Source organism: Cheilinus undulatus, linkage group 4 (genome assembly GCF_018320785.1).
Source record: "Cheilinus undulatus linkage group 4, ASM1832078v1, whole genome shotgun sequence".
Lineage (NCBI taxonomy): Eukaryota > Metazoa > Chordata > Actinopteri > Labriformes > Labridae > Cheilinus > Cheilinus undulatus.
In genome coordinates this window covers 9,264,301-9,278,841 of record NC_054868.1, presented here as the reverse complement: position 1 = coordinate 9,278,841, position 14,541 = coordinate 9,264,301, and the positions used below count along the sequence as shown (strand labels likewise).

General features: G+C 40.8%; 1 protein-coding gene across 1 annotated transcript in view; it reads right to left on the bottom strand.

Annotated features, from left to right (window-relative positions):
* LOC121507948 (sodium/potassium/calcium exchanger 3-like) overlaps positions 1–14,541 on the bottom strand; it is a 113,275-nt gene that overhangs the window by 18,206 nt on the left and 80,528 nt on the right. Inside the window, exons 4-7 of the mRNA XM_041784358.1 lie at positions 10,871–10,945; positions 6,422–6,506; positions 5,705–5,808; positions 2,078–2,152 (exon numbers count right to left, since the gene is read on the bottom strand). Coding sequence (XP_041640292.1) covers positions 2,078–2,152; positions 5,705–5,808; positions 6,422–6,506; positions 10,871–10,945 — 339 coding nt within the window. The remainder of the gene's footprint in view (positions 1–2,077; positions 2,153–5,704; positions 5,809–6,421; positions 6,507–10,870; positions 10,946–14,541) is intronic.

The window sequence follows — 14,541 nt, the reverse complement described above, 5'->3', positions numbered from 1 at the left end:
AGGTGATGGGGAGCCAGTGGAGAATTTGCAGGACAGGTGTGATGTGGTCAGGGGAGTGGATGAGGGTGAGTAAGCGTGCTGCAGAGTTCTGAATGCACTATGTTTATTGAGGACTTTGGAGGATGTACCGTAGAGGATGCTATTGCAGTTATCTAGTCAGGATGTGATGGATGCGTGGATCAAAGTGCCATCTGCAGGGAAGAAGAGTAATTGTCGGATGCGGGCTATGTTTTAAGCTGAAAGAAGGCGGTTTTAGTGAGTTGCATGATGTGTTATCGAAATAAGAGTTGAGTCAAAAATGATGCCAAGACTGCAGATGTGATAGGAGGAGGATAGGGTAGATGTGCCAATATGTAGGCTGAAGTTGTGAGCTGATTTGGGGGCCAATGATCATGATTTCTGATTGCCTGTAGTTTAGTGAGAGACAGTTGTTGGTCATGCAGGGCTTTTATGGCAGTGAGGCAGTTGTTTGAAGTCAGTTTAAGAGAGGAGCAGATAGAGCCAAACTAGAGCTGAAGAATTTTGAAAACATAGAATTGTGTTTATCCATCCATCCATCCATTTTCTATACCGCTTAACCCGTTGGGGTTCGCGGGGGGGCTGGAGCCTATCTCAGCTGTCATTGGGCGAGAGGTGGGGCACACCCTGGACTTTTTGCCAGTTAGTCACAGGGCTGACATATAGAGACAGACAACCAGCCACACTCACACCTAATTTAGAGGCCAATTTAGAGTGTTCAATTAACTTAATGAGCATGTTTTTGGTGGTAGGAGGAAGCTGGAGTACCCAGAGAGAATCCATGTATGCATGGGGAGAACATTCAAACTCTGCATAGAGAGGTCCTGACTGGAAAGCGAACCAGGGACCCTACTGCTTTGAGGCAACAGCGCTTACCCCTGGGCCACCATGCAGCCTAATTGTAATTATCCTAACTCTTATTGTATGATCATTTTTATGTTTTTTCTCATTTGTTAACTAATGGCTAAAAATTGTATGATGTGAAGGGCATTACATAAGTTGCAAAAAAGTTTTAAACTAGTATGTCTGAACACATTTCAGGTTAAAGAACTAATGCCTCTTCTGCAATTTGAAAATTGCAGTTGGCCATTTTGCAATTTAATCTAAATAGTGATTCATATCTCAGCCCTAGTCTTTAGGCAGAAACCCATTAAGTAAGTTGGCCTTTTATGTTGGGTAATTGTCAATGAAAACAATTTTAATTGGTGTTTTTTTCCAAGTGGGTCTTTGGGCTTAACTTTTCTTAGTTACAAGTCGGAGAAAAGGTTGGGAACCACTGCTGTAAAATTTACCAAAATCAAACAGGACTGAATTTTTTACTACAGCGGCAAGTAGCACATTTAGCCTGTTTACTATGAGTCCACCACAAACTACATGAACAACACTGTTAAATCAGTCAGAATTGGCTGCCATGCTTGGGGTCTCAAACATTTTCCAAATCGACTAAAATTAGAAAAAAAAAAAAAAAAAGGTTAGTGTGTGCAGGGCTTTAGTGAGGAGCAGATGGGCCATACTTTTACACAGTTATAATTTTAAAACAAGGAATTCCTTGCATGTTTGTAAAGTCTGACAGGTGAATAAGCTGTGCAGCATTGTCCCTAAGATAGCGTTTTTTTGTCCTTTTCCTTGCTTAGAGCTGCTCTGAGACTCTTCCTAAATCACTCTTCAGGTAGGGCTTTTGAAGTTAAGATTGGAGCTCCCTGAGAGGATTCTTACAGTGTTTATGAATATGGGCTAGAGCTACAGATCACTTGATAGATTTGGGACACAGCTTCAGCCTGTCATGATATTCCTCATAGACGACATGTTAAATACAACCAAATACAAAGGGAGAGATTGCTGATTAAAGGGAGTACCACAAAGCACAGACAATGTGGATGTCCATTATTGACTTTCTTCTTTCTAGCCAATAATGCTGAGGCAGAAAGTGCAAATTGGGTATTGATACCAAAGCTGCACTTTTAAACTGGACTTATTTGCTCAATAGTAAGTATACCTGCATACATCTGCAATAAAAACACTTATGCATGTGAACAGTGTGTGTGCATGTGAGTCTTACCACAATGAGGGCCGTGATGGCAAACGTGTAATAAACGGAATCTCGGAGAAGAGCCCAGTGAGAGAGCTTCACTGCCTACAAGAAAAAAAACAGAGAGGCACTCACTTAAAGATGCATGCAGCTTCAATTCATACACTCTTATAGTAACCTCTGGAATATGCCGCAGAAACGCCTCTGACATCATTACCATAGTGATATAAACAGAGGAGCTATCTATTTGACCTCCTGAATCACAGGCAGTGAAAAGGTGCCATCCTACGTAAAAAAAGGTGCAGTGTGTTTATCGACTTTATGTAATCAGATACACTGCAGGAGAAGCCCACAATGCAGTGACTAACAACGCAACACTCTCCCACACAGCATCACACTGCATATACATGAGTGGAAGGTCAAAAGTCACATCTTGAAAGTGCCACTCCCTGATGAGAAAACGTTTGCTGCTGCGAGGCAGATGGCAAAGTTAGAGCAAAACAAAGCTCTGCTATGTTTGCTTGTACTCCGTTTCACTGTGCAGAAGTTCTTTGTAGATGAGATCTGCTTTGAAATGCCGGCCAAAGCTAACAAACAGTAGTGAGGTGCAACTGCCAGAAATGAAGATGATTTTTGCTGCACCCCATCCCTCCAACCCCCGGTGCACCGCCTGCCCTTCTCCTTCATTATCTCACTATGATTACGTAACGCACAATCTGGGATTGCATCACTGCTTTTGGAGTCCAGTGCATATATTTTTCAGAGCAGAGAGCTTATCCTTGTACTCTGCTCATTTCCATGTCCCTGGCATGTCAGATAGCATCAGAGAGAGGCTGCACTGTATCATGTTATCTCCGAATCTCATGCAAAACAAAACAGGGAGGACGCAAAGCAGAAATCAGATACAAACTATCTTTCGTGTTGAGGCTGACGGGATGCGGCACACATGTGGCTGGTCAAGCAGAGCGAGCAAGGAGGAGAATATGAGACACATTTCACATACAAACACATAAAATGGCAAGTTTACAGCACAAGTTTCACTTTTCTTCGGAAGTTATTCACATATTCAGGGATGCGGATGATAGCATATCTGAGACTGAAGAGTGGTATATCTCAGATCAAACAGGAAAGAAACTCCAAATACGTGATAAAACTGAAAACAAAGAAAATACCATAGAAGTTAAAGCTGCAGACACATTTCCCAAAGCAAAGATTTGTAAGCATCTAGGGTTTTGTTGGTTAACATGTGGTTCTGATTTCCTTTAAAAACATATCTTGGTGTAAAAGACACCCAGACTCTTGTGTTCATGAATAAATTCATGAGTATTTTGGCTGGGCAATCAAAACATCTCAATAAAGGACTGCTAGAATTTTACAACAAAAGAGTGATTAACTGTGGACATTTTCACTCAATGTGTGAAGCCTCAACAACTGAGTAAAAATAGAAAAAGTAAGTTGTTCTGCTCTCTCCTGTTTACGGCAAAGCAATACTCTAAAGACAGTGGAGATAGTCATAGATTTCAGGAAGGGCGTTGCCCCATAACCCTCTGTGATTCCCCAGTTTCTACTGTGGACTCTTTCCCTCATCACCCAAGACCTCTAGTGGGAGCTTAACATCAGCTCCCTCTTCAATAAAGCCCAACAGAGGATGTACTTCATCTGGCAACTAAAGAAATTCAATCTGCCAAAGAAGATGTTGGTGTACTTCTACAACGCCATCATCGGGTCTTCATCCATCAGAGCCTGGTCCACTGCAGCCACGGTGAGGGAAGGAAAAAGGCCACAGCATTTCATCTGCTCTGCAGAGAGGATGATTGGCTGCAACTCTCCACTCACCACAACCTGTACACCTCCTGGATGCTGAGGCGTGCAGGTCAGGCAGGACCAAAACCTCCCACCACAAAAACAGTTTCACTCTGTCTGCTGTCAGCCTGATGAACAGTACTCCAGCCCTCCCCTCACATGAGTAGTCTCACTGAACCCCAGAACCAGTAGACAAAAATGATGCCTGTTTATACAGACTTAATGCATTAAATAGATGCACACTGGACTTTATCTCTTCACTTCTGTGATGTTTGTACTGTATTTATATTTTTATCTTGCTTTTGTTTATAACCTACAATAACATAAAATTCCCCCCAGAGAGAAAAATAATGATGAAAGTGATAAAGAAAAAAGGATTAAAGTGTCCAAATTGCCAATAAGAGAAAAAAAAGAAAAAGAGAGAGAATAACTGACCAATAAAATAAAATAAAATCAATAATTAAAAAAACTCTTAAATTAAGCCAGGAGTAAATGCAAGATTGGAAGTTAAGTAAGTAAGTTAGTAAGTAAGTAAATAAGTAAACAAACAAATAAATAAAATGTCAGTTTTTAAGTACGACAAGACACACAAGCAACACACATGTGTTGCTTGGCAGCAAAGGTCAAGCTCGACAGCATCTCTTTAGTCCGGGCCTTTTCACCCCTGCTAAGACATCCACAGCCTGAACAGGGGCTTATGGCAACCAGACTACCCACCAGGACACTACCCTTGGCAATGCTTACTTGGCAAATCCACCCCTTACGGTGCCCTAATGTTGGCATACATAGTTGCTACAAAAAGATAAATATGGCCATTTATTTATCATGTTCCTGCTTAATTTGGCCAAATACCATGCACGGTGCATGCCGTGCACCATGTGGAAAGAACAGGCAAAACCTCACGCAGGCAGTCTGGAAGCCCTGACTTGTCAACATCAAACCGGACTGAAAATCAAGCTGTATCACCGCCAAGGCGTGGGTTTAGATGCAGACTGAAATGGCCCTTAAGCACATGCAATATTTCAGCCTTAAACGCAGAGGATCTGATTCAGCGTCACCGATCCCTGCCTTCTACTTATAAATCCAAACTCAGCACACAGGTAGCTCTTACTCCTGCTTGAATATTTGCTAATAATGGCTGATGGGTGGAACAATTAGAATGTTAGATCATTCCCTATAAAGCTTTTATAAACTCAGTTGTTTGTAGTGTCACTTTAAAATTTGGGACAAAAGGTACCCTCCATAACATATTTTTTCCACCTCACATTTTCTGAAATTAATAATATCCTGGGGCCTGATGGGAAGCTGCTGGAGGGAGGATATGCCACCAAAACATGACAAGGAAAGTGCAATATCTATTATTATTATTACAACACACTATATGGGGAGATTTTTTTCAAGTAATTCAAAGTTAAAGTAAAAAAGCATTTCCAAAATTCTGCCTGCCATCGTTAGGCTAACCAATGAGTAGCTTCATTGTAACTTCTGTACATCCATGTTCAATACACTCTCTGGCTTTTCTCTGTTTTATATCTCAGCTTAAAAAATAAATGTACTAACAGCTTATAGAAAAGTGTGTAATAAAGTTTATGAACTGTTACGTCCGGCACAACTGTTTAGTTCCAGAGATCTGTCAAACTCAGGAGCCTCAGGGAGCTTTTTCAGATTTAAAAATAAATCAACAGAAGAAAATAATCCTGCTTTGCTCATACATTTTCTTGATTCTTTTTTCTAACAAGTACTTGTTAAACTGTTGTTGTCATGTGGCCAAAAATTAAAGATGGCAGTAGTCTTCTGGTTCAAGCTGTGAAAACACACCCTGCAGCATCAGTGAGATGAAAGGTGATGCCATACCTGACCAGCGAAGAAGCCACAAACACCGATGATACAGAGGATGTTGAAAACGGCTGAACCCACAATGGTCCCCACACCCACGTCTCCTTTAGTGATGAACACCCCTGAGGAGAGAACAAACAAACACAAAGTAATAGAGAGGATGCTTTAGGTTTTTGTCTCTGACATATGGTACACAAAAACCCAAATATATGCAAATACCGCAGACACATTGGTCGAGGACCTCTTACTCTCTTTCTCACATACAAACAAAGACAGATGCACAGAAGGAAGAAAGTCATTTTAAGAGGCTGAAAACCTGAAGATGCTTTGATTTTCACAAATCAGCAGAGATTTGAATCCCTTTAGCCCTGCTGTATGTATAATTAGATTTCTGTATAAAGAACAAAGTCATGTAACGTAACAGAACCGCCTTTGAAGTGATTTATACTCTTATTGTTGTTTCAGATGGATGTACGGCACTGAAAGTTGTGTTGATCAAAGAGATAAAAGATGGCCTCTTCTCTTCATCAGTACATCTGTAAAGCTTATTACATAAGATGACTTTAATGCCATTCTGTATATTCTAATCATGTGTGTTTACTAAGAGTGCCATGGGATTTCAAACATTCTAAAGCATGCATTAAAGGAATACTGTCTATTCCAGCAACTGTGCATGTACAGTCCAGCTGTCAATAAAAGAAGTAAAAAGATAGAGAAGGTGGCTAGGGTAAATACCTATGATAGATGTGAAGAGCTCAGGGGCAGAGCTTCCTGCAGCCATGAAAGTGGCACCTGCTACGTCCTCACTGAGATTGAGACGCTGCCAGAAAGTGAAGAAAGACAAATAAGGTAAAATTTACAAGAAATTTCATGTTTAAGGGCAAACCAACAGATAAGAGATCAGTGACTATACAAATTCACAAGAGCTCTCAAATGTGAAATTATATCTATGCCTACTAAAGCTAGCGATGCATTTCTTGAATGTTAAATATTGAACTGAGTTATGTAATAAATCGTTTTGCACCGAAGAGAGGCTTTGGTCTAACCACTCTACCATAAAGCTCAGATCGGTGGAGGGCTGCAAGGTGATAGTTGTCCTTCTGGAATATTGTCCCATCTCCACACAAGATCTCTGGAGCTCAGTCAGAATGACCATCAGGCTCTCACTGAGGCCCTTCTCCCCTGATTGTTCAGTTTGGCCGGACGACCAGCTCCTGGATGAGTCCTGATGTTGCCAAACTTCTTAAATTTGAGAATTATGGAGGCCACTGTGCGCTACCACAACCATTGTAGCTTGCAATCTTCAGTACAACAGAATTTTTTGCATTGTCAGCTGTTAGGCCTTCTATAGAGAGGTGTGTGCCCTCCCAAATCATGTCCTATCAATTTAATTTACAACAGGTGGACTCTAATCATGGTGTGGAAACATCTCAGCAACAATCCAGAGAACTGGGAGGAACCTGAGCCAAATTTCAAGTGATTTTCAAAGTATCTGAATACTTATGTAATTGTGATATTTCAGTTTTTTTAATGATAAATTTGCAATAAAAATCTAAAATTCTGTTTTCACTTTGTCATCAGTTTCAAAATGAATTAAATTTTTGTAACATAAGGCTGCAACATAGCAAAACTGAAAAGTGAAGGTGGACTATAAATATTGTAGTAGTGTAAAACAAACACTACAAATATCTGTTTCATTACCAAAGTGATAAAATAGAAGTCCTGGACACTCTATACATTTTTTTAATATACAAAAATTGCATACAAACTCATGCTGTCTAAATTGCACACAAAGTTTGGCAACTTTTCAATACAATCACAGGTCTTCAATCAATGGGAAGACTGGTTCAACAGGGATTGAAAATCATAAAATATGCTTTGATTATAAAATAATATGAAAACCGTATGGTTAAACAATTATTGAGAGCAAAAACCAATGGCCAGTGAGAAATACACTATATTGCCAAAAGTATTCGCTCACCTGCCTTGACTCACAAATGAACTTAAGTGAGATCCCATTCTTAATCCATAGAGTTTAATATGACCTTGGTCCACCCTTTGAAGCTATAACAGCTTCAACTCTTCTGGGAAGGCTTTCCACAAGGTTTAGGAGTGTGTTTATGGGAAATTTTGACCATTCTTCCAGAATCGCATTTGTGAGGTCACTCACTGACATTGGACGAGAAGACCTGGGTCTCAGTCTCCACTCTAATTCATCCCACAGGTGTTCTATCGGGTTGAGGTCAGGACTCTATGCGGGCCAGTCAAGTTCATCCACACCAAACTCTCTCATCCATGTCTTTATGGACCTTGCTTTGTGCACTAATCCCCCCTCCATCAAACTTTACACTTGGCACAATGCAGTCAGACAAGTACCGCTCTCCTGGCAACCGCCAAACCCAGACTCGTCCATCAGATTGAAAGATGGAGAAGCGCGATTGGTCACACCAGTGAACGCGTCTCCATTGCTCTAGAGTCCAGTGGCGGTGTGCTTTACACCACTGCATCCAACGCTTTGCATCGCACTTGTTGTTGTATGGCTTGGATGCAGCTGCTCGGCCATGGAAACCCATTCCATGAAGCTCTCTACACACTGTTCTTGAGCTAATAAGGCCACATGAAGGTTGGAGGTCTGTAGCGATTGATTCTGCAGACAGTTGGTGACCTCTGCACACTATGCACCTCACCATCTGCTGAACCCACTCCGTCATTTTACATGGCCTACTTTGTTATAATACCACTGACAGTTGACTGTGGAATATTTAGGAGTGAGGAAATTTCATGACTGGACTTGTTGCACAGGTGGCATCCTATCACAGTACCGTGCTGGGATTCACTGAGTTCCTGAGAGCGACCCATTCTTTCACAAATGTTTGTAGAAACAGTCTGCATGCCTAGGTGCTTGATTTTATACACCCGTGGCCATGGAAGTGATTGAAACACCTGATTTCAATTATTTGGATGGGTGAGTGAATACTTTTGGCAATATAGTGTATCTCTTAACACTTACTTTAGGCCTCATTCAGCTGACAAATCTAGATAAACATCTCATTTTCAGATATTTAAAATAATTCTGGACTTGTCAGTGACTTTTTCATACATACAAGGATTTATTTTTTACAGGAAGTTAGTTGAACAAATTCGTTAAGATTTGAAATTTTTGTATGTTGTGCTTTGAAAGAGTTGCAGAGACCTTGTTTTTATCTGTCAAATTTATCAAAAACTAAACTAAACTTAAAGAGGGAATGCTTTTTAACTGTTCAATTTTGTCATGTTTTTTTAAATTTGATTTTTATGGTCTTGGTTTTGTCTCGGTCTTGGTCTTGACTCGGTCTCGGTCTTCACCAACAAAGTCTTGGTCTTGGTGCACTCTGGTCTCGCGCAAGTCTTGGTCTCGGATAGTGGGGTCTTGAGTACAACACTATAGAGATGTCACAAACTGCCATCAGATATCTTTTTGGGGTGGATCTTAACACTTGAACGTGGTCAGTGAGTTAATTAATGTGTGAAAAAGCAATTTAACGGGCAGAGAGATTACAGTTCCTGCTGTCACAGAGTGATTGCTAGCTTAAAGTCATTTAGAACACAGCACCGGCCCAAAATTTTTCTGCTTTAGTCTTCCTTAGATTCACACACTGAAAAACAGGAAGTGATGCTGCACTGCTCTTATCCATTGGGTTTTCTTAGGGCACTTTCACATTGGACCCAGTTGTTTGGAGCCACGCCGCGGCACGATTCCTCCCCCTCCTCCTTCCCCCACTGGCTTGCTTTCACACTAGCAACATCGAACTGTGCCTGGGCCCACTTGCGTAGTTACTTGGTCTAAAACAGCAGGTGGGGGTATGCACGTAGCTGGTTTACAACCCCGCAAAGGAGGAGAAAGAAGAAGAAGCTACCATGGCAACCACTGGGGTCATGACCTGAGCGAAGATTGTTTTTGTTTTGACCTGGCAAAAAGTCCATCCTGCAGCCATGGATGATTTAAAATAACTTTTCAAGATGCCAGCAACGTTGCTCTTTGTATCTGCACATCTACGTGCAGCTCAAAGGAAGATTAAATGGGCTCGTGCTGCGCAGATACAGCGGTTTTTGAGGTGACAGGAGACTTTTATTACCTTTGCACCTCCCCTCACTGACTCCAACTTGTGTTCATCTTTAAGGTAAGTCACAACATTCACATCTCATCCGAACAAAGCCAGAGTCCACTTGAATCGCGCCAGAGACCATCTCCCCAAGCGGGCCTGGGCCCGGTGTCCGGGCGTGGTTCGTTTGCATTCACACTACCCAAACAAACCGGACTTTGGGCTGAAGTGCGCTCAGACCCGGGACCAGGCCCCTAATGTGAAAGCACCCTTAGTTTTGGAGGAAAGGTGGCTCTCTTTCCCTCTCTCTGCAGGCCGGCTGGTAGCAGAGGCCTTGTGTGGGCACTCACAGCTGCAGCTCTCTCAAGGCAAACAAGATCTGCCTCTAATCTCCTTGTGTGGAACCTGCAGATACCAGAGTATACTGCAGGGCACCCTGAGGGGCACTTCATCATGTGTTAGCTACCATGGGGGCATCCAGGAGGGCACTTTTACAGAGTTTTTTCAAACATCAGGGCACCAAAGGGGGAGATTGCCGGGCCCCCTTGTGAGTCCACAAGTGCTACTACCCAGCCATGGATGCAGCAAAAGGCCACATTTCAGTTTGAAAACTTTAAAGTCACGTTTGACTGCACAAGATTTGGAGTTTTGAGAGTGGAGACTGGTTCATGGTGGACTGTGCGGTTAGTGTGTGGTATGCAAAGAGATGACAGACACAGCAAACCACACAAAAGCTAACCGCAGTGCAGTCATCATGAGTGGGATCTCTCACATTTTCAAAATCAGTTAAGATTTGAAAAATCTTTCAGCGTGTGCCAGGCTTAAGAAAATGAAGTTTAAAACATGTGGTATTAAAATTATCAAAGTGCCAAAAATCTTCACACTCTTAAGATAAACTGTGAAAGCATCACATATCTAGGAGGGAGAACACTGCAAAGCAAATCAAAGCTCAAGGCAAAATCTGTCCTTGAAGTTAGTGAGATGTGCTCTGCATAAAAAGAGGAAAAATATCAATTTTCCTCTTTTATTTTGCTTTGATTTTGATTTTTATTGGTGGGTGCATTTGAAATTATGAGAAACCTTCAGAACATCACAGTCATACCTCACACAACTTCTCCAAGGATGGGACGAAGTAGTCATCACAGACAAGGGCCAGAGCGCAGAACATGTAGATGGCCTGTGAGAAGAGAGAGATTACAGGGATCAGTGAATGAAGATGTCACCTGACGTGATTTCTCCACGTCACAGAATTAAATGTCCACCCTACAACAGTCCTAAAGTTCATCCAGATCAAATACAGCACAAGCACAAGATGATGCCTACCCTCATTGCTTTTTCTTTTAACAAATCCTCGTCTGTATCCTGAATGGAACAGTGAAGAACATCTCTCTGCTCTAACTGCCACATTAAATTTAGATTTAATTACCATGAAAAATGAAGCAGCAAGCTTAGTAATTGAAGGCTAAAGATACAGAGGTCTGATCCAATGCAAATGTAGTGCGGCACATTACCGGGAAGGATATCAAATATTCATGAATAACATGACTGAGGGACCACACTGCTTACATTTTAGACTAGAGGAGTAACTTTTCTGTTTCTAAACTAACTGGCATGAGAAAGCCCAGAATGGGAGGTCGGGCGTTTTTGCTTTTGTCCTGAATGAGTTAAAATGTCTTCACTGGAAAGCAACATGACCTATGACCTGAGGCAACACTAAAGACCAGAGTAAGGGCCGTATCTGAAACATTTATAAAATAATATTTTTTTTTAAATAAACTTTTGACAGTTATATTTACCTGCTGCAGCATATTTTTTCTAACCATCAAAATACATCTTACCCTCAGTTATACTGTTTTTTCTCATCAAATACAACCTTGAGGAAAAGATTTGTTTCAGTTCATCAATAAGATATTAAAATTAGACAAAGATAACCTGGGTAAATACAAAATATAGATTGTAATAATAATTTCATTAATCTAGGGGGAAAAAGCCCTCTAAACCTACCTGGCCCTATGTGAAAAAGTAGTTAACCCTTTGTTAAACCATGAATTAACTGTGATTTACAAATTTTTTCATTAATGCTGGGTTCAATTTCATCTTAAGATTCCACCTAAAAAATTTAAGAACAGATGAGAAACAAATTCATAGACATTTATCAGTCTGGAAAAGGGTTAAAAATCCATTTCTATGTCTTTGGAACTCCAGAGAACCATGCTGAGAGCCATTTTCCACAAATGGAGAAAACTTGAAACAGTGGTGAACCTTCCCAGTAGTGGTTGGCCTTACAAAATGACTCCAAGGGTGCAGTGAAGACTCATCCAGGGGGTCACAAGAGAACCCAGTACAACATCTAAAGACCTGAATGCCTCACTTGACTCAGTTAAGGTCAGAATTCATGATTCAACAATAAGAAAGAGACTGGGCAAAAATGGCATTCATGAGAAAGTTCCAAGGCAAAAACTGCTGACCAAACAAAGAACATGAAGGCTTGTCTCACATCTGCCAGAAAACATCTTAGTGATCAAAAAGAAGACTTTTGGGAAAATATTCTGTGGACTGACAAGACAAAAGTTGAACTTTTTGGAAGGTGTGGTTCCCGTCACACCTAACATAAAACTATCACAGCACTTTATAATAACATGGAGGTGGCAGTGTGATGGTCTGGTCTGCTTCAGGACCTGGACCACTTGCTGTAATTGATGGAACTATGAATTCTGCTCTCTGACAGAAAATCCTGAGGGAGAATGTCAGGCCATGACTTAAAAGACAAAATTAAGATTTTGGAGTGATCTGGTTAAAGTCTGGACTTAAATCTGATTGAGATCCTGTGCTCTTGTGTTGAGGCTTCGAGGTGTGTGTCGAGTAGTTCAGTAATATTTTTGTAAAGCGCTTATCGAGGCTTGTGTTGATGACATAGTTGGTGACGTTCAAAGCCTTGCGAGCCGGCCGTACCATGTGACTGATTCAGGAGCTGGTTCTTGGGTGTGGCATGCAATTCGAAAAATATACAAAGTAACACAAGCACGTTCACGTCACAACCCTCTCCCCAATTTGTTTACACTTTCCTTTTTGAACCCACAATTGCATTATAAAGACAGACACTATATTATTAAGTTCATAATTTATGTATTGGCATCACAATACATTCATGTATTCAATCCAAAGCTTCACACACCAAAGCCATGGTGTCATTTTTATCACTCTACCTGTTACACATTTATTCACTGAAGCTTCATCCTAAAGAACCAATTCCATGGAAAGCTTCACTGCTTCAAGAAAGTCTCATCTGGCCATCACTACCTGTGGCATGACCTTAAACAGTCTGTTCATGCTCAAAAACCCACCAATGTGGTTGAATTTAAACAATTATGCAAAAAAGAGTGGGCCAAAATTCCTCCACAGAGATGTGAAAGAATCATTGCTAGTCTTTGAAAATGGTTGCTTGTAGTTGTTGCTGCTAAGGGTGACACAACCAGTTATTAGTAATGGAGGGTGATTACTTTTCACATATAGCCAGGTAGGTTTGGATGGCTCTTTTCCCTTAATAAATGTAATCATCATTTATAAACTGCATTTTATATCGACTCAAGTCCAATATTAAAATTTGTCTGATGACCTGAAACATGTTAATGTGACAAGTATGCAAACAAACAAGAAATCAGGAAGGGAGCAAATACTTTTTTTTTACAGCACTGTAAGGTTTACTAAGCTTAAAGCTCATTATGTAGATCTGCTGAGGGACAGAGGGAATCTTGCAGCTTAAATGGAGCGCCGCTTGGGTGGATGTTTGTTAGATGATTGGATAATGATGCATGTCAGGTGTGAAATCAGCGCAGCTTGAGTTGTCTGCATAATCTAGCTTGCAAGCACAACCCCATTAGTAGTCCTAACACTGACCCCTGAGGAACTCCAGTTGGATCTGGGTGGATTAATTAGTACTAAAATAACATTTAAAGAATAGTTTTAATGCTATCTTCAATGGTATGCTTTCTGTTCCTGGCGCACAAAAATCCTCTGCGTGCCACCTCTTCTTGTTATCTAATACAGAGAGAACCAGAGACAGGACAGAGATGAGAGACGGATGGAGATGATCAAGAGAGAAAATGTCAGGTAGTCACGACAAACTGTCTGAGAATGTGTGAACAAAGAAAGACATGAATATTCTCGTACTCTATCAAAACAAAGCCTTTCACAGACCCGCTAACACCAAGAGTGACATGGAGAGAAAATACTGCTTTTCTCTTTTGTTCTTAGGAATGAGTCACATTTTACTTTGCATCAGGAGTTCTTTTGTTTCTTCTTTCTTAAAGCAGGTAAGAGTGAGCTCAGCTAACAAACATCAATATGAGGTCTAAGATAGAGTCCACACATTCATAACGAGAGTAATGAGAGTCTGTAAAGGTCATTCAAAAGATTCTCAAACAGAGGACAGCATACATCAAATAACGACTGATAATGATTATACTTTAATATCAAATCCTCTTCCCAGACTCATAACTGCAGCCAGATTATTTCTATCTTGATACCATTCTAGTAATAAAAAAAACAACTAAAATACATGGAAAATGCACACAAACTCCCAGAAAATGGCTCAAGGCCTTACACAACACACAACATGGGACAACTTTTACGATATATGTCCCAGTAGCCATCAAAGGCACTCACATCAACAGAAATTATGGCATTACTGTACATTTCTACTTGGAGTGATTAAAAATCTGCTTGTTGGAAACAAACAGGCCAATATGTGTCAAAACAACAGCGAATTAAATA